The sequence below is a fragment of the Mustela nigripes genome, chromosome 16, assembly GCF_022355385.1.
Source record: "Mustela nigripes isolate SB6536 chromosome 16, MUSNIG.SB6536, whole genome shotgun sequence".
NCBI classification, from domain to species: Eukaryota; Metazoa; Chordata; class Mammalia; order Carnivora; family Mustelidae; genus Mustela; species Mustela nigripes.
In genome coordinates this window covers 7,240,074-7,260,824 of record NC_081572.1, presented here as the reverse complement: position 1 = coordinate 7,260,824, position 20,751 = coordinate 7,240,074, and the positions used below count along the sequence as shown (strand labels likewise).

At 57.3% G+C, this 20,751-nt stretch overlaps 1 protein-coding gene across 2 annotated transcripts in view; it reads right to left on the bottom strand.

Annotated features, from left to right (window-relative positions):
* SDK2 (sidekick cell adhesion molecule 2) overlaps positions 1-20,751 on the bottom strand; it is a 248,952-nt gene that overhangs the window by 114,000 nt on the left and 114,201 nt on the right. For both annotated transcript variants that reach the window (XM_059380651.1, XM_059380652.1), the window contains exon 2: positions 17,684-17,843. In XM_059380651.1, coding sequence (XP_059236634.1) covers positions 17,684-17,843 — 160 coding nt within the window. The remainder of the gene's footprint in view (positions 1-17,683; positions 17,844-20,751) is intronic.

Sequence of the window (20,751 nt, the reverse complement as noted above, 5' to 3'; positions counted from 1 at the left end):
CGGGCCACTGCAGGCAGAGACTAGAGTGACAGGGCCACGGGCCCAGGAGCGCCGACCACACCAGAAGCTAGAGGAGGGCCACATGATGGGGACTGGGCACGGGGGCTTGGGAGCCGCAGACAGAGGGGCCCTGTGGACCTCCGGCCTCCAGAATGAGACAGAATCCAGGCCTATTGCTTTAAGCTCCCCCACCCCCGGTTTCTGGCACTTTCTGATGGCAGCTCTAGTGACTCACAGATGGCAACAGGGACTCCTCCGCTGTGAATTAGCTACGAACTCGAGATGGGGGCATGATCCTGGAGGACTCGAGGGGCCTGCGTGGTCCCAAGCGTCCTGCTGCAAGCGCGATGTGAGGACAGCAGAGGCTGGAGGGGTGCGGAGCCGGAGCCGAGGGGTACAGTCACCTCTAGAAGCGGGGGAAGGGGAGGACGGGAGGGGTTTTCTCCCCTCTTGCCTCGGGCAGGAAGGCTGCCCTGTTGTCACCTGGATTTTAGGGTTTCTGACCCCTGGAACTGTAGGAGAATGCGTGGGCTTTATTCTAAGTTACTAAGTGTGTTTATTTGTTATAAATACAAACTTATTTGTATTAATCATACAAATAATACAAATTTATTTGTATTAATCCCAGCTGCGGTGGGAAGCTCATGCAGCCGGATCCCCCACAGGCCGGGGCTGGAGCCGGGACTGGGAACGTCTCTGAGACATTGTGGGAGGGGGCGGAGAGTCGGGGATGATGCCGGACGCTGTCCATTCTCTGCAGACCCTTACGAAGCAGGCAGCCGGAGGGCTGAGCTGGGCTGGTTGTTGCAGAATGGCCCGAGGCAGCTGCTCGGACAAGACACAACCTGTGGGCCTGGATCACCATTCCTGATGGACGGTTCATTTGGGCAGCACAGGACCCTCTGCGCCAGGCGTTCCCTCCCTGTTCCGGCCTCCCTGCTTCCCGGGGAGCCCTGTGCGTGGCCCTGAGCCACGACACTCAGATTGGTCCTGGGGCCTGTGGTCAATGAGAGGGCTGGTGGCATTATCGAGCCAGAGGCTGCCGGCACCATGACAGCCCAGGCTACAGCTGGCCAGGGAGGGTGTCTGTCCGCCCTGCGACCTTCCGGGCCAGTTAACTGCCCTTAATGAACAGGGCGAAGAACTTCATTAAGGGCTGCTATGAGCGTGGTGGTCCCCACAGACTTGGAGCAAGAAGATAGGTAGGAGCGGAGGGAGGCCCAGCGTGGCCACTCCGCAGGCACAGGTGGGACTGTCACTGTGGGGAGAGTCAGCGGGGACGGCCCCCACCCTCTCGAACAGCGATAAGAGGATCCGGTTCCGAGTGAACACGGAGAATGCATCATCTGCTCACCTCCACACCCACTGCAGGGGGAAGGGACCCCCGCCTCATTTTATAGCCAGGGCCCTGGGCCCCCAGCGACGGACCAAGTCACCTTAGGTCACCCAGACAGAGGGTGCGCAGCAAAAGCGACTTTCAATGTCAGGCCCATCTGAACCCAAACCCGTCCGGCCCCACACCTGCCCCTGACCTGGTGTCCCCTGCCGATCAGCGGGCACAGCCCAGAGGGCAATGCCTCCCGGGAGCTGCCAGCCTGGTCCTGATCCAGGAGCCCCACAGAGAGAATCACCGACGAGACGAGCCGAGAGTCACAGGATCTGGGATCATTTTGCAAAGCGCACGGTGGGACAGGACACCGGGTTTTCTTGCCGGCAGCGGAGAGACGCCAAGACCTGTCTGGGGTCAAGGAGTTCAGGCCCGCAGATGGATTTTCAACACATGACGGGGATGGAAGGAATCCTGAGGTCGGAGGGGATCCTGGGGGCCACTGCGGTTATTTATTTATTGATTTATTAGAAAGGAAAGAGAAGAGAAAGGAAGAACAGAGAGCCAAGAAATGGGGCCCGTCTTCTGTCTACAGGGATGTTCAGGAATTTCTCCCAGGACTCTCTGCTGCCTCTGCCTCTGGAGCAGACAAGGAGGCTCCTTTGTCCTGGGCTGCTGGCACCTGGCTGAAATTCCCCAGGGGCCTTTTTCTTTTGACACATTGTAAGAGGCTTGCTCGGAAATCTGGGGCCTCCAGGAGCCAAACTGCGTGTGCTTTGTGACCAAATCAGGGAGGACCTGGCGGACCTCACTAACCGGCCTGCTTTGCGCTCTCTCTCTCTCTCTCTCTCTCAGCCTCTCAGCCTCCCACATGCAGGGGGAGGCGCTGCCTTTACGGCCTCTCTGTGCCCCTGGCAGAGATGCGGCCTCCTAATTAGACCCGCCGGCGGGAGGGAGGGCTGCAAAGGGGCCACCGGGAGCCTTCTCTCTCCACGCTGCAGGGACACATGGAGGCTGGGGAACAGCCCGAGCACAGCCCGAGTTCTGAATTTGCCTACGTGCGATTCGTCCCCCCGAAAAACCCCAGGTAAACGCACGAAACGCACACAGCGGACTCTGGCCGCAGACCCAGACTCCCCACGCACCCCCCAAGCATCCTCAGCCCCCACCCCGCCCCGCCCCGGGGTCTGCTCCTACAATTTTCCTTTCCAGCCTAGATACCGCTCCCTCCCCCAGCTCACAGAAACTGGGGAGCTGCAGCCTTCAGCCTCCTACTTCCTGAAGCTGACCAACCCCACGGCAGGCCCCTTTCCGAGGCGGAGGGCCAGAGTAACTGTAGGATTTCTGCACTTCTCACCCACCGAACACACGGGAGCCTATGTGATTGGCTTTAGTGGGCTGCTCTCTTTTTTTTATGGGTCCCCAATGAAGGTTTTGAGTGGTGTTCCTGCACCCCACCCATCTCCCCCATTAGCCCTATGGTTTTTATTGCATGTTTTTGCATAGTGTGATGGTTTTTGCCTTCCAGCAGAAATGACTGCAAAGCGCTTAGGTCGGTGTCCGACGCTTGGGAAGCACTTGAGAAATGTGTCCTCGTGTGTGCTGTTTTATTAATCATTCGGCCCGGACCGGGGGTGGGGGTGGGTGCACGACAGGCCAGGCACTGAGTTAGGCTCTGAGATTGGCAGCAACAAGACAGAACAGTGAGACCATGCGTCCAGGGTGCCATGCCGCCTTGTGCTGAGACAGCGATGTGACTGCCACCACTGTCCCCTGCTTAGAAACACACTGCTCCCCAGCTCCACTTCCGGGCCATTCCGCTCCTATCGGTTCCTGTTGCTATCCGCAAGACACCGTGCTGCCTCGGAACCGAACCTAGGCCCCTGGGCATCTCCGCGTCCCAGAGCACAGGAGGGAGCGGGGATTCGTTCAGCTCTGAGCGGGAAGGACTTTCTTACTGCCCTTTTTATCACCACACCACACAGGATAATGGCGAATTCACACCAAGGAGGTGGGGCACATGGGTGTCTCGGAGGGGGAGCCCTGGGTGGGCTCGGAGGGCGGGTGATTGCATGAACTCTGCCAGGCTCTGCCCAGCCACGTCCTGCTCCCTGGCCTTCACCAGGCCAGATGTTTGTGGCATTAATGAATGTTGATGAGGCAGGAGGATACAGCCCAGGCACCCTGGGGAGGTCCCCAGCTGGCCCAAGCAGGTCAGGGGGAGGCACGCTGGGAAGAGACGACCCCAGCCACCTTGAGTGCCTGCTGTTGGCAGCTCCGGCAGGGCGGGGGATGAGATGCCCATTCCATTCCTCAGTCCTCCAGGAGACCTGGTTCAAGGTCAGGATTGACGATTTTCCTCTCTACTACCTGGCGCCAGGCTTCAGATATCAGTGCATTTCTCCTCCCTAAGTCCTGAGGCTCAGGCACCCAGGCAGCGCGCTCCTGACTCCGCGGTCTCTCCCCTCATGAGAGTCCTGGCGGCCCTTCCAACGAGGTCAGAAACATGCCCCAACGACCAGCAGCACCGGGGGCTGTGCAGGGTGTTGTGGGGGCAAATGCTCGCGGGGCGGTGGGCACTGGTGGAGAAGGAGGGTTTCTGATCGTCAAGTGTGTTTTACTTGTTGTGTGACCTTGGGCAAGTTGCCTGATCTCTCTCTGCCTCCATGTCCTCATCTATAAGATAGAGGTAATAATAACAATTAATAATAACCTAAACCAGGTATCAGTCCCTTGTATTATGAAAATGCATTTATTCCTCACTGGCTACTCTGTGAGGTAAGAATTAATTTTATCCGAATTTGGCAGATGAAAAAGTTGAGGACGTCAAGGCACAGAGAGGTTAAGTAACTTGCCAGAGATCACACAGCCAGTAAGTAGCAGAGCCCCAGGGGGCTGCCTCTAGATTCTGGGCTCTTAACCACCAGGCTCTAGTCCCTCCCTGAAGGCTGGTCACGAGGGTATCAGGACAGGGCACCTATGATGGGCTTAAGATGGGGCCAGTGTGAGGAGTGACGTAAGCACCTGCTAAGAGTGAGCTGCCCCTGGGTTATTAAAGTTATTACTTTTCACTTAGTCATCCAACCTGCAAGGAGGGAGCACTGCCCTCAGCCCTGAGAGCCCCCGTAACCAAGGACCCAAAGCCCACTCATCCAGGACAAGTCCTTGCCCGGAGAGCAGAGCCAAGGCTGGGGCAACCAGAGCAGCCTCCCCTCCCCACCCTGCTCTGAACACCTGCTCAGACCCCAGGCAGCGGGCTCTGAACACAATCCCACCGGCCCTGACTTTTCTGGCCTCTGTCCAGCGTGCCTCACTGCCACCTCTGCCCATTCTCTTTGGGTTTTCTAAAGTCACCCTCAAAAGGGACTTCAGGGGAACGTACTGGGGGGAACCGGGCCAGAACGGCGTTAATGAGTCCCTGAGGACCCGCCTGGGAGCTGCCATCTGGAAAAGGTAATCCGTGTGCATGGTCAGGCACCGACCAGATCAGACACTGGGAGCCCGAAGAGCATGGCTCTAATATTTCTCAACAGTTCACTCAAATGTGGGGTCTATTCCTCCTGTGACTTGCTTTCACCAATAGAATCTGGTGGAACTTTCTGAAGCCCAGGCCTGAAGAGCTGTGCAGCTTCTGCATTCACCTCTCAGAGCGCCAGGCCCTGAAACCACTAGGCCATGAAGGATGGTACGCCATGGGAAGACAGACCAGCAGCACAGCTGTCCAGTCCGGCCCAGCCCGGCCCAGCCCAGCCCAGCAGATGGCCAGCAGAATGTACCTTCATGTGTGCCCAGCACAGACCAGCAGAGAAGTGAGAAATCACGGTTGTTCAGTCATGAAGTTCTGGAATGTTCTCCTGGACAGCAGTAAGTATCTGACCAGAGGTTGTGGCCAAGGTCAGGCCGAGCACGCTCCTGTGGGCGGGGTCCCCCATCTCCGTATACTCCCAAGGGGTCAAAGGTAAAGGAGAAGGTACAATGGTTGGAGTTTCTGGACATGCTGTGGGTTGACCCCTAGAGTCTGTGCCCGGGGGATTGTCTTACTTGTTTACTATTCCCCATTCTGCAGGAAGAATGGCCTCTCCCCTCCCTAAGTCCTCTGTGAGCCCCACCTGCTCCCTGCTGACACTGAGCCCCCAGAGGTTGCCACATGGAGCTGTGACCCCTGCTCCCAACCCCACCCCTCCTCCCACTCCCAGGAGGCTCTGCATATGCAGACTAGGGCGGCTGGCTGGGAGCAGGTCACTTCCTTGGCCAGGGTGGGAAATTCAAAGTCACAAACACCTCGGCACCCCACTGGTCAGAGAGCAGGAAAGTCCTCCTCTTGGGAGGACAAAGACACAGGGCAGAGACCATGAACCTTCCCACATAGTGACACCCCAGGCAAGGGCCAGAAAGTGGCTCTGAGGGGTATGGATAGGGAGAGAGGAGTCAGGCAGCGGTAGCCCCCAGGAAGAAGGGGTCATTACCAACTCCCCAGGCATCTGTCTAGACCACTTGCCTGCCTGAGCACATAACTGAGTCAAGATCTAATTAGTTTCTGTGTCGTGGCTGAAAGCCAGAAGTGGGGGAGGCCCACAGGAAGATCTGGGGCGGGGGAGTTCTCAGGGCACGCTGGGGTCTCCAGTCCAGCTGTATGGGGAGAAAGAATGAACATCTCATTTCCATATATTGGACTATCCCAGATAAAAACCATATGTGCCTCTGATGGAGACCACCACTCCCCGCCTCCCCAAGGACCTCGGGCCACGCCTGCCCGCCCCGTGCCCCTCTCTGTGCACTGGTTCCCAGGAATGAGGGCCAGATTTAAATCTGTCAATTTCAGGTGATGAATGATCAAGCCCTTCCTCATTTGCATGTTAAGTTTCCTTGCGGTAGAAATAAATAGCCTCTGTTCATCAGAGCTTTCTTTGGGAGCCTTTCATTAAAGTGGAGACAAGCGCTTCGCCCGCACGTTCTATTCTGCACTCTGGGGGATCTGGGGACCTCCGCTCCCCATCCCAGGGCTGTTGGGATTGACTCTGGAGAGTCTGCCGGTCCCTGCAAAACGGGAGGAGGGGAATGGGCAGAAGAGAGAGCGAGGCTTGTGTGTGCCCACCTGTGTGTTCTAGAATGTTCCAGCAGTGAAGCTGGCAGCTAGCTAGTGCACATCCCTTGCCCCATCCCTAATTTGTTGTGTAACCCAGGGCATGTCATTTTATCCCTTGGTTGTTAGTTTCTGCATCTGTGAAACAGGAACCTAGTAAGTGCTTCGTGGATTACTGGGTCCACCTGTAGGCATGAACCCCGTGAGTTCACAGCTTGTGCGCCCGTGTGACGGGTCCTGCAGGGAGCCCACACACGGGCCCTGGATGGACACCCGGAGCTGTGTCTACTGCAGATGTCATCAGAGGAAACACAGCATACTCCCTGCCTGCTCAGGCTTCAGGGGGCCCACGGGGCACGGGGAGGACCTCCCTCCCCCACCTGCGAGGGCTCTCAGGCCACGGCACCTTGGAGTGATGCTCGCAACCCACCTGAACCCATGGGGACACTAGGAGAATGCAGCAGACATCCAAGGCGACAGAGAGGTGAGGCCAGCACCTCCTGCCTCCTGAGGGGTTCAGCCTGCCGGCAGAGGACATGTCACTGAATCAGCTGGGACCTCCAGTGGAGTCTCTGCCTTCGATCAGCCCAGAGCACCGCACGACCCGGGCACCCGGTCAGACCCGAGCAGCACTGCATGGGAGTGCAGGGGGTCTGGGCTGGAGTGGCCGTTCTGACCCTCACACCCAGTCTCTGGTCTCGGAGGAAAGCCACTGTCCTCTCTGGGTGTCCTCTCAGGGTGTCCCAGCTGTAGGACCGAGGCTCAGCCCAGACGCAGGCCGGGACCGTGGGAGTCTACCCAGGCCCCGAGCGTGTGCCCCCAGACCCCGCACCCTCAGCTCGGGGTCCAGCGAGGTGACACCCACCATTCATCTCCCGCCTCCGCGGGAGTGGGGGGGCCCCACTTCCTCCCCCAGTCAGGACCCAGCAATGAGAATGTGAGAGCCGGGTTGCTATGGAAACCGAGACAGCCAATGCTTCAGAGACTTTTGCTTCTTGTTTCCCTTTTTCCCCTTACATTTTGAACTTATTCATCTTAATTGACATAATTATTGCAACGTCAGCCAGAGGCACAGGGAGCCAGCTGTGCCCCTTGCCGCCCACCACCTGCCCTGACTCTCCGGGGCTCTCCCTGTCGCCTTTCTCCCGGCTTCTGTCACTCACCAGCAAACCCCGAGGCCACAGCTGGCCCTCTGAGGTCCAGGAAGAACCTGTCCTAAAGCAGGGGGAGGCCTGCGCCCCCATGCTCCTGGGCACCTGTGGGAATGGGGTCGGGGATGCTCCCCGGAACTGAGAGGCCGTGTCCTCTCCCAGCAGGACTGCCGGAGCCGAGGAGCAAACCCTTCTGCCCGTTGGGTGAATGGACTTGGGCCAGGCCCTGGGTCTCTCCCGGCCTCGGTCTTCTCAGCTGTCCCCCAGATTTGTCCTATGCGCCATCCCTCCCTGAAACAAATAAAGCTTCCAAGATACTCAGCTCGTTGCTACTTGGATTATCGGGAAAAAATCAAAGAAGCGTGGCCAGGAGAGTCCCCCATGAGCGTGGCCAGCCAGTCCTGCCCTCGGGTCCTCTGAAGCCGGGCCAGCTGGGCTCACACCAAGCCAGCCACTGACTCGAGCGTGGCAGGAAGCCTGGGTGCACGGGGGCAGCCCTGGCTCCAGCTGGGAGGGTCTGGTGGGCACGGGGGCCTCGCTCTCAACCACTGGTTCTCAATGGGGTGGATGTGGCCCCCCAGGGCACACCGGGCAGTTCTGCAGACATTTTGGGTTGTCCCATTTGAGGGGGGAGGGGGTTGCTGGCACGTGGCAGGTAGAGGCTGGGGATGCTGGGAAACACGGTGTAGGGTACAGGGCAGCACCCCCCCCCAACAAGAAATGCTCCAACCCCAAATGCTAACAGTGCCCAGGTTGAGAAACCCTGCTCCTGTGGTCCTCCTTGTGGGCAGCATGAGTGTTGTCTGGGGGGGGGGGTCCCTTTAACTCTGCTACGACCCCCCCCACCCCGCCGTCATTGGAAGCCTGCCCTGTGTGTGCACACGCGGGGTCTGCCAGGCTCCTTGCAGTGCTCCTTCCCGCCCAGGCCGCTCAGGAGCGGGGGGAGGGCCTCTGGGTCAGGGGAAGGACAGCACGCTTGGCTGGGGGCCGCTCCCTCCTCCCAGCCCACCTCCCCCATCCCTCCCCAAGGATTACGACATCTCTAAACTCGTTAACTTTTAATTACTACCTTCCCTCTGCCTGAGTACACTGGCTCTGTGCCACGTACACCTCTATTAAAATTCGATTTATGCCCATCATAACTAATTCCTACACTCCGGCTTTCTCACCGGCAGCCTTCAATTTTCAGACAAGATGTCCAAGCTCACGGCCAAATCAGAGTCCCCCTCCGAAGAGGCTGGCAAGGGCTGCGTGGGTCCGGCTTTGTTGTGGAAGAGGAACCTGGACCTCCTAGGAGTGGCAGAGTGAGACCCTGACCAGGCCGAAGGAGTGGGGACAGCCTGCCCTGTGGGGTGGACATGGGTGGGTGTCTCTGGGCTGGCTTCCGGGCCACCGTTTCCCATCACACAGCCCCTGATGACCAGACACGCTTCTGCGTGCTTCACCTCACGTGACATTCACGACCCTCTGGGAGGTGGCGACTGGTGTCATTATTCCCATTTGACAGACGGGGCGACTGAGGCAGGGGTCACCTTGAGGGTCCAGACTGGGATTCATACTGGGGAGGGGGGATGCTGGTGCCTTGTCAAGAGAGAGTGGGCATCACAGGTGTGTACAGACGGGCCAGGTTGGGGACAGGCAAAAGCAAAGGGTACCGAACAGCAGAGACCACTGGGAGAGGGCTCCTTCCGCCCTTGAGCCAAGGGTGTCGGTGAGAGAGGAGACGGGACAGAAGTGCAGGACCAGGACACCGAGGGTCCTGGGGCTCCCTTGACTCAAATCCTCCAGAGACCACCCACCACTTACCGGACGCAGCCCAGAAGGTTTTCAGGCTCACCCCTGCCCCCACACTGTCCCTTTCACGGGCCCCTCATCCAGCTCTCTTCTCTTCCCCTGAGGTCACCTCTGTCCCTCAATCTAGCTGACAGTTGTTAGTGTCCCACAGTTGCTGACGCAGCTGGCCACTTGGTCCTTCTCAACGCCCCCCTCTGTGACACCCCAGTCTCCGTCGTGGCCAGCTGGCTCTGTGCTGCTGGGCAGGTTTTCACCTCTTGTTCACCTGCCTCCCGGGCTCTGAAGCCCTTTCCCCCGTGCTGTATCCACTCTCTCATCCCGCTCGTTCCTGAGGTGTCAGCCGTCAGGGTGACGATAGTGACACTGAAATCGAGACCTTCAGCCTGGGCTGTTGTCCTCCATTCCTTCCTGCCTGCCGGGCCCTGCCGCCGGAAGTCTCACCGGGCACCCTAAGGGAGCCTGAAGACTTCCCAGTGTCCCTTCCAGCATCTTCTCCACCCCCTGCCTCCCTCCCTCCCTCGCCCACACATCTAGCCCTATCAATCCTGCCTCCCAGACAGGTCTCTATGTCAGACCCCTCCATCCCTCCATCCCCGCTGTCTCTATGGGGGCCTGGCCAGCCCTCTCCCGCCATGACGGCCCAGCCCGGCTCCCACCTGCTCCCCACGAGCCCACTCCCCACCCAGCTGCCTGGTTACGTGGTTTGAAAATGGACACCCGATCGTGTCCGTTCCCTGTGACAAACGCGTCAGGGGCCCCACATCGCTGCTGGCTTGAGATAAGAGCTCCCTAAGACAGCCAGCAGGCCCCGTCCTAACTGACGCCATCTGTTCCTCCGGGGTCCTGCCCTCTGTCCACGCTGGCCGTCTTCCAGCTCCCCGGGCCTCAGGGTCCGGGTGCTCGGCTCCATCTGCAAGCCCCCTTCTGCCCCTTCTAACTCTCTTTAGGTCTCAGTGTCCCCGGTGACACGTCCGACTTGTGCTTTCCCTCGACAGCATGTGTCGAAACTGGGGTCCCTTAATACGTGCAGAATGACAGCATTCTGCTTCCGTTCGGACTGCGAGCTCCACGGGAGGGGGGGAAGGTTCTCCCGGCTTACTCAGCACCCGGTGTCTGCACACAGGCCCCCCCCTTCCCCCTCCCCACCCCTGGGGCCATTCACAATGCGTCCACACCAATGCCTCTTCTCCTCCCAGTTCAAGTTCAACATCTCTCATGGGTGGCCCCAAACTTCTCCGGGACCCTCTCTTGGTCTTTGCACCCACTGTCCCTCCCTAGTCCAGGCCCTTATGGGCCACAAGGGCACCGTAGACTCCTCGGCTAGAACAAACGTTTGCACAGGGCAGGGAAGGGCGGGGCCGGCAGTGACCTTCCTTATTATCCCTGGCCCAGCTCCGTGTCCGGTGAGCAGGAGGTCCCAGATCTGCCCTTCGTGACCCGGCAAAGGTGGGCCTCTCCTGACGCCCGTCCACCAGGCCAGTAGGGAGAAGATCTTCTACGACTTTAGGGAACTAAGCCACGAAGCCGCGTGTGCCTCACTACCAAGATGCCTCTCCTGCAGGAGTTGCTGAAGTTTAGGGATGGAGAACGGAGCCTAAAGGAAAGGGGCCGGCGAGGGGCCCGGCACGAGGTGGGTGATCATTCTGACGGCTCGTTTTCAAGAGTTAACGTACGCTAAATCCTTCAAACACGGCTGGGCCCCGTAAGTCCCCAAGACGGGTTCTCCAGTGCTGGTTTAGAAGACTGGCTGGGGCCAACCCCAGAAAGCAGGGGCCTGCCAGTGCCACGGCTCTGTGGGGTGGAGCGGGGGGGCACGAACGCGGCCAGACAGCTCGGAGTAGGGTGGGGGCAGGGGGAGGGATGCAGGCTTGGTGTCCAAAAGATCCTGGGTAAAGCCTGACTCCCAGGTCTGGCTGTGCGACCCTGGCATGTTGCTACATCTCTCCAAGCTGTGACTCCTCGCTATGCGGCTCTAACCTCCCAGAACCGCTGCTGGTAAGAGCTTGGCTCAGTGCCAGGCACCCACGTGGCAGGCGCTCCAGTGGCCTCTGGGAAGCCCACTGGCCTCTGCGTTCCCCGCCTCTGCTGCCGGCTCTCACTTCTAAGGGCAGGCCAGAGGATAAGCTAGAGACAAAGGAGCCGGCTCAGAGAGCTTCTCTTCATCTCCTCTGAAGAATTTCAAAGGCTGCAGCCTCTCCACATGTGTCCTCTGCTTTGTGCCCCTAGCAAGGGCTGTGGCATACCTGCGGCTCTGCCTTGGCCACGGGGCTCTACTCTCTGGGGCTGAGCCCACATGCAGTGCCCCAACACCACGGCTCCCCCACTAGGCACACCAGCCCGGCAGTGGGGCTGGGGACCCAGCTTGAGGCCGGCCACACGCCCTGCCTGGCTCATTCCAGCTTCCTTCCCCTCCACACACCTGCTCTTCTCCAGGCCAGTCAGGGGCCAGCTGGGGCCTTAGGGCCAGGACTCCGCCTCTGCTGGCCTCATTCCCTCCAGCATGCACATCAGGGGGGTGGAGGGGGCCCCTGGCTTCCTGCCTCCCAGGGCAGAAGAATGACATACAGTGGCAGGAGCACGGAGGAGGAGCCCGATCGGGACCCCGTGTGTGTCTCTTTAGGTGGGACAGTAACACGTTTCGGCCAGACAGACTTCCTGGATCTGCCCCTTGCTCCCTTCACGACCACAGGCAAGTTCCAGAACCCCTCTGAGCTGCAGGCTCCAGCACTCACCTAATGCTGCTGTGAGACAGAGTAGGTTTTGTTAACCATGCGTGGGAGTGTGTGTGTGTGTGCGTGTGTGTGTGTGCATGTGTGTGTGTGTGTGAGATCCACCCAGCTGGTTCGTTCTACTGATCCGATGTTAACGGTGAGGAAAATTAGGGGAGAAAGCATGAGCAGGGCAGGGCCGCAGAACCCGGTGGATGGCTTTGCCAGGATGCGGTCACAAGGACAGGCGGTTCGGGTCCGCCCCGCCTCTCACCTCCCCCATTGCTCCAGCCTGACCTGCCATTCCTTGAGCGGGTGGGTCGTCCCCAGCTGTGCAGCCCTGGATGGTTCCGTGGAAGCACATGGGGGCAGAATGGAAGCAGCCTGGGGAGAAGGGAGGGGAGGGCAGAGGAGGGGGGCTGAGGGGAAGGAGTAGGGGGACAGGATCTGATGGCAGAAGCTCCGGGGAACACAGCGGCCCTGACCTCTTGTGTGTCACCATCCCACCCGGTTAGGGAGTTAGACCAACACGCCAACACGTTTTGCACACAGACTGACAATGGTTACATGCACGTCCAAGAGTATGAAGGACTGTCACCTCCTCATTTACCTACCCCGACGTGCGCACACGCACAGAGACCAACAAACACACGAGACCTTATACCTTCTACTGAGGATTGCGTTACAACTTCCTCCCACCCACCCCGAAGACACACACGGAGAGTCACTGCGGGAAGCTGTGCACCTGTTCCGCTGACAGAGGAAGTCAGCGGGGATGGCGCCCAGACCTCTGGGAGGGTCTTCCCCTGCAGGTCCCGCCCATATGGGCAAAGGGGTGTCATTTCCTTAGAGTCTGATACTGCTTTGTATACCCAAGTGGTACCGCCAACGGTAAGAGACACTTGACTTCTCAAATTGGGAGTTCAAGGCTGGATTCAGAACAGGTCAGACAGACCACCAACAGGGGGCTCTCACAGCACTTGACCAAAAAAAAAAAAGAGATTTCCAAGAAGGGTCCCAGACCAGAACCATGACGGTGCCCTTGGGATAGTGTTCAGAGCCTCCAGGACCACCTCAGGGATGCATTCGCTTGCACGTGAGATCAGGTAGGTTTGTGAGCAGACCTGTCCTGTGATTCTGTCGAGACAAACACCTCACATCATCCTAGAAGGTGCCAGCCATCCGGTCCATGACACCAGCAACGGGGCTGGTCCTATAGCCTCATTTGATTCTAACTATAACCTTCCAAAGTAGGCATGTGCCCGATTCCAAGATGAGAAAACAAGTGCACAGGGGCTAATTCTGGCCATGGTCACAGAGCTGGGCGGTGGTAGGGGCATGAATATATTCAGGAGGCCCTAGATCCAAAGCCCATGCTCTCTGCACTCGGTCCCCCAGGGATGGATGCGGCCCCACTAACTCGTCCCAGACACTCGCGCTCAGAAGGATGCCCGGGGTTCCCTTCGGGTAAATGTCACACGCACGTGTGCATACACACAAGACACACGTGCACGCCACGCCCCTTCGGTTCCAGATCGCACCGAAAATAATGGCTGGTGGAGACTGGATGTGAATGCGAACTTCTTCCTTTGGAGACGGTAGGAACCAGTGAGATTTACGGCGGCACTTGGAATCTTATTTTCTCTTGACTTGCTAAGTAAATTCAGCCATCGTTCTGCCTGAGAACCAGATATGTTCACCCAACTCAAAGCCCGAGGTTTGCAAGAGACAGGAAGTAGCAAGCAGTGCCCAGAGAACCACGGGATGAGAAGCCAGCCACCCTCCTCTGGGATGCAATTTTTGGTCTGCATGTATTTCAAAGGCGAATCTGGAACATTTTACTGAGCCAAAAAGCAAGAGAATGCTAGAAATCCTGCGGGGACATGGCCAAAAGACCCAGGATGTAGCTCGAAGAAGCTCCGCTGGCCAATTACGGATTACGACTGAGCATCGACATGAAGAATGACAGGGATAGATGAAGACGCATTGAACAGGGAAAATTATCCATCAGTTCATATTGGTGCTGTCTTATTTGGAAGGAGATGAGAAAGGGAAAGGATCTTTTATAAAAGGATGACATACAATATAAGAAAAAAAATATGAGTAGAAAATCTGCTTTTCACCACCACAGTGTTAATGACGGATTCAGGGTAGACTCATCGATGGGTGTTCAACCACGGGGCAAGGGATTCCTGGGAAGGAGAGTATCCACGGTTTCCAGTCACCCCCCAAAGGTGAGAGGCTATTTCCATACCTTGACAATGGAGAAATCTGGTACACCTCACCTGGAACAACTGAGGAAACCCAACATCACCAATAATGGGGCAAGTGGATGCTGAGGGCCTTCGCATATGAAGCCCGGAGACAGGCACACACCTGGGTAATATTCTTGCCCAAAAGGATTAACATGAGTTTAATCCGGAGGCTAGAACTGGACAAGTCTATACTGGGGGACATTCTGCAAAACTGGCTGGGCTCTCAGAGATGGTAATGCCATGAAAGACGGGAGGAACAATGAGGGATGATTCTAGATTGACAGAGTCTAAGAGTCCTGACAACCAGATTTAGTGTGTGGTCCGTCCTTGATTAGATCTGGTACCAAACAATAGTAAAAATGGCCACAAGGACATCACCGGGACAGAGAAATGTGAGTTTGGGCCACATGTGAGATCGTGGCACCCTATCCATGTGACATTTCCCCAGTGGGAACGTTGTCCTGTGGTTCTATAGGAGAACGTCTTATTCTTGGGAAATTCTCCTTAGGGGTGAAGGGACGTGATGTCTCCAAATTCTTAAACAACTTTACAAAAATAAGTGGGACGATCCAAGCTGGACCAAGCAGACTCCTTCCCCGGGACTTACGACGTGGAACTTCCAGGGATGCTCCATCTGCCCTAAAATCATGGGGGTATGAGCCCGTGACCATGAACTTCTCAGTGTCACACACCACATGAGAATGAAGTCTGCACCCAGAGGTGCCGCTGCTGAGCGGCCTGGAGGAGAGCGCCCGCCGGGCAGGATCAAGTTCTCCGTTCCGAGCCCCGAGGACCCCGGAAATGCCAAGGTTCCCGAAGCCCTGACCTCAGGTCTGTGGCTAACTCGCAGCGTCGCGTATAAATGAAGAGAAGGCAGGAGGTGTAATGGGGTGTATTGTGGATGATCACAAAGGGCAGAGAGAGGCAGACCTGAGTGTACGTGTGTTGTGAGACTGAGGCAGAGAGATATTGATTGAGAACTCATGTGTGAACTATCAGGAAAGGCTTTCTGAAGAGGCCCTGCAGGAGAGAGAAAGAAGGTTCTAGAAGGTGCAATACTCCAAGTAGAGGGGACAGGACGGTTTGAACAGAGGCAGCACAGAGGGCACGAGCGGGAGCAGGAGGCTGCCACGGGTCCTGGGATGGGAAGGTCCTGTTTCGTGGGCGTGTTACGTCAGGTGGGAGTAACAGTGGGTAAGGTGCGTGTCTCCAAGAGCAACCCTAACGACCTCTGAAGGCCACTCAGGGAAAAGGGCTTCCTCAGTGGAAGCTTATTTGTGTGCCCCTGAAAATGCCACCCAACCAAGGTCGGAAACAAAGTCCAGATGACTCTGAGTTACCCTGAGAGCCAGGCGCTGACCCCCGCGCCGTCGAAAATCCACGCAGGACTTTGGACTCCCTAAACGCAACTACTAACAGCTCACTGTTGACGGGAAACCTGAGCAGGACCAGACCCAGGCAATCCTCACGGATTTCGTACGTTATATGCATTACGTACTGCATTCTTCCAGGAAAGTAGGTTAGAGTAAAGACAATGTTATTAAGAAAACCATAAGGAAGAGAAAACACATTTACCGCGCTGTGCTGTACTGAACCGAAAACATCCACGTGTGAGCGGACCCGCGCAGCTCAACCCATGTTGTTCAAGGGTCAACGGTGCTTGCATTCCCCGCCCCCGCTCTGTTTTCTAGAAACGGCGGAGCACGGTGAGCAGCGGTTGCGTGGGATGCATATTAAGGAATTGGCTTTTCCTCCATGAGACACTGGGACGGAAAGGACCTCCAGCCCTGCAGCCAGGCGACTTATATTTGAACCCAGCTCAACAATCTGAACTTGGGTGAAGTGTTTCCTGTCTCTGAGCCCCAGCCTGCCCATCAAACTGGAGAAATAACTGAACTGACTCCTAGGATTGTTGGCCGGACAAAATGATGAGGAACTGAGCCTCCTCCTCCTCCTGGATCCTGGCCCAGCTCCCGGCCAGCAGAAGCCAGGGGCAGGCTTACACCTGCGGTGTGCCCTCCACGTGCTCGTGGTGCTCCCATGCAGGCATGTCCCCCACCCGAAGGAGGCAGGGGCTCTTCACAGAGACTGCCCTAACTGCCCCAGGAATGCCAGGTGGCAGCCAGGAGAGCTCCGGGGGGGGGGGGCAGCTGAAAACCGCCCCAGGGGCTGCTCATGGGGGCGCCCCCCAGTCTCCCTCCTGAGCTTCCTGGAGACCCGCCGCCCAGAATGGCCGACTCCGGAGGGCCTTGGGCTCTCATGCTACAGAGGGGACAGTGGTTCTCCCATCCCGGGTCCTCCTGCTCCCTCCTCTGACAAAGTGGCCGCACCCCCCAGCCAATCCACTCCAGGGTTGGGGCAGAAGGAAGCTGGGACTGCCAAGGTGGCGCATCCCAAGCATCCCAAACTCTGGCCTCTGCCTGACTGTTCTCAGGAAGCAACAGACCCTGAAGCAATTAAATACCCTCCTCTCATTTGCATTCTGGTCCCCCGGTGGGAGATCTGTATCAACATCCCCAGGGCAAGACAATCTTGTTTCCCCAACAAAACCGATTATGCACATCAGGCCTGGGGATTAATCACCAGCCACAGGGTTGGGAGCCAGTAAAAACAGGCAGAGATGGGATGGGAAGATCGGAGCAGGAGGGCGGCGCTGCCAGGAGGAAAGTGCCGGAGGCCAGGGCCGGCTGGGGGGGGGGGGCAGCGCAGGCTGCCAGCAGAAGCCCCCTTCACTGCGACCCTGTGCCTGTCCCTGCTCTCCTTTCTCCCTAACTTGGCAGTGTCCTGGGGAGGGAAGAGCCAGTCCAGAGCGCTGGGCATGGGCACGAACACGGAGTGGGGACAAGCCCCAGGGCCCAGGGCAGGCCACCTCCGTGTCACACCCGCACTGCCCCCAAATACAAGGTATTCCCTCACTGAACCCACGCTGCCACATGCCCCTCCCCCCTGGCCAAGTGTCAGGACCAAGGCCCCTTCAGTGCCCCCGGGAGATAGCAGAGTTCTCAGCAGTTGGGGATGGGGGGGGGGGGCTCTGGTGGCAGGTGCAACCACAGCCCAGCCCAGCAGCTGCTGGTGGGCTCCCTTACCCCAACCATTGTCTCTGCTCCGTTCCCTGCTGCATGGGCTACCCCGTCTGGGTAGCACCCCTGGCCCACACCCTACACATCCTCTGTTGGGCTCAGCAGAGCAGGGCCTCTTACTCCTGGGGCAGAGCTGTCTGTGTCCCCCGACTTCCGCCACCCCACGCTCTCAGTAGCACTGGCATGGGAACTCTCACCCCCAACCTGCCAGACAGGCCGCCATCCTGGTTTCCCTGGCAGCCAGGAAGGAAGAAAGGAGGGGAGGGGAGAGAAGGGGAGGCTTGCCTGTACTCCAGGGAGAACTTGGTCAGCTCTCGGTTGTTGTGGAGCCACTTGAACTCCAGCGGCCAGCTGCCCTCAGCCATGCACGTGAGCACCAGGCGGTTCCCCTCCAGGTGCACCTGCGTCCGCACGGGCTCTGTCTTGAAATAGGGGGCCACGTCATCTGTGGGAAAGAGACCCAAAGCCACCAGTTATCTCTTGCTCAGCTTCCCCTGGTTGTTCATGTTGTGCCCTAACACCCCGGGGGGCTGACAGAGCAGGTGCAGCCAGGTCACAGGCTCAAGGTCACGTGGCCGGGGAGGACTTGAGCTTGGGACAGTCTGACTTCAGAGCTTGATCTTCAGAGTGAGTCCTCCATGCCTACCAACCAGTTCCCCGCCTCCCTCCTGCTAGACCATGCCTCTCCGGCTGCCACCCCGTCCCTCTTTCCAGTCCATTCTGTCTCCCTCCCTTCTAGATCCCCACCCACTGGATACCTTGTGCCCTTGGATTTCTCCCTCCAGGAGAGAAGGAAGGGACGGACGCCCTTGGGGCGCTTTGGTCAAAGGGAATATAAATGTCACAAGGAAAACAGGGAGGTGGGTTGACACAAGTGACAGGTGACAGAGGTGTGCTGGGTCCTGCCCCTGAGGCTGGGGGAGCCCCTCAAAGGCATCAAGGGTAGAGTCCATCCAATGGGCCCCCTCCACGGCCAGGCTGCTTGATCCTTCTCCTCTTATACCCAGATTTGGCCAGAAGTGGGTGTCTGTGGTCTGTAGGTGGGGTTCCCAGCTGTGTCAAGGCCTCACCCTGGCCCCAAGCAGTCTGCACCAGTGATGTGCGTTGAGGACCAGTCAACTGTCAACTGGCCTGACTGCGTCCCACCCCCACAGCCCTGGTCTCCATCTGACGAGTGGATGACTTGTGACTCCTGGGGAGGGTCTTCCTTGAACCCACCCCATCCCAGCGCCTGTCAACCCTCCTGGAGCTCACCACCACCTTACAAAGTCCTTCAGAAGGCACTCTCTGGGGAGTGTGGGGGCGGGAGGGGGCGTGGGGGCAGTCCCCACCCTCACCCCGTCCCTCGCCCACCTTGGGCTGCAGCAGCAGCAGCAGCAGCGGGCAGAGGCCAGCAGGCACCCATCTGCGGGAGCAGGGAGCTGGCTCTGCTCCCTGGTTGACAAATGGGCACATTCACACTTCAAAGGCACATTCCTATTCCCCAGCAGCGTTCAAGAGCCCTTTGAATCGAGTTTTTAAAAACCCTCTGTTAGTTCCTGTCATCACCCGTTTGTTTTAAAACAATAACACTCCCAGCCCCCAGTGATTCAGGCCCTGGGATGCGGGGCTGACTCAGAGCCGGAACGTCAGTTGGGCGGGCGGGCGGACTGGGAGCTTGCACACACACACACACACACACACACACACACGCACAAATACACACAGGCACACGCGCTCTGCACCCAGAGCCCCTTGCCTCTGTAGAGCGGCTCACCAGGCCATCTGGTCCTGGGGCCGCATGTGCCAGCTCGTTCCCCAGGCTCCCTGGGCACCAGCCTGGAGGGAGGCCAGCGACGGGCACAGGGATGGGCTGATTCCAGGGTTTGCCGAAAATGATGCTGGGAAGAGGAGGGCGGGGATGCCCTTTCCGGAGACAGCCTGCTGGGTACCACCCAGCCCCGAGCATCCCTGCATCCCTCAGCTCACCTCATCCTCACAAGGAGGCCTGGCAGGCTCCTGGGCTCCCCTCCCCCAGGGCCTGCTGTGTGGTGCCCCACCCCCACGCCATCTCATACAGGGATTTGGGAGGGGGGCCCTCCCCAGCCCGGAGCAATGGCAGGAGTTCTGCCAACCGGTTTTCCTGGATGGGCCTGCCGTTTTCCAAAAGCAGGGGATGGCAGGGCGACTAGCACTGTGGGGGCTCTAGAGGTCAAGACACTGATAAGGAAAGGATACTGGGGCTGGGGGACAGCTGTGTGTGTGTGTGTGTGTGCGTGCGAGCATGCTTGTGTGCGCGCACTCATGGGTGTGTTGTGTACATGTCCTCAACTGTCTACGTGTCTCTGCATATGCGTGTAGGTGTGTTTCCATATGTGTGTATCTATGTGTCTGTGTGTTCAAGTGTGTTCTGTTTACATGCAGGGGGATTTCTGTGCCATGAATGCACAGCGGGTGACACAAATCATTAGCCTTGGGCAACTTATAATCTTTTTGCACATCAATTTCCCAGTTGTAAATTGGAGGATACGTTTGTGGGGTAGATTAAATAAATTTAAAAACATAAAGAGGTTAGAGCAGCACCTGGAACATGCCATAGGAGGTGTGGCTACTGTTACTATTGATCGTACATGCAGATGGGCAGACTAGGGAGAGAAGAGCTTGTGCCCTGTGGGCAGGCACCAGCTGTTCCTTTATGCAGTATACAACTTGCGCAACTGTATACAACAACCCTGCCACCTTCTTAGTGGGAAGGAGCTAACTGAGAATGGAAGAGAACTGTGGATAGAAGGATCAATATTACATGGGTATCATTCCCTTAAACATTTGAAAACACACACACACACACACACACACGAAAGACAGATTTTTAAAAATTAGACAACGTGACTCTAAAGTTCATGTTTAAAAACATAACAAAAGAATAACCAGGAAAATCTGAGAAACTATGGTAGGTAGAGAAGATTAGCCCAGATAACTATATTATAAAGCTGCAATAATTAAAACGGTGTGTTCTTATACATGTAGTCTGATGAAATGACAGATTTAGAATCTAGAAACAGACCCCAATACATATGGGATTATTTAATATATGGTGAAAGCAGAATTTCAAGTCAGTGGGAAAAAGATCAATTATTCACCAAACGGCTTTGGAACAGCCAGGGAGCCATTTGGGGAAGGGTGGGGGGAGTCAAATCTCTTCCTCACACTTTTCCTTTAAATAAATGCTAGCTGGATCAATGTTTGAAGCATGAAAAATGAAATTCTAAAAGTAGAAGAAAGACACAGAGGTTTAAAAATATATAATCTCGAGGAGGTGAAGTATTTGCCAAGTACTTTCCAAGTACTACACAAACTCCAAGAAGTCATAAAAC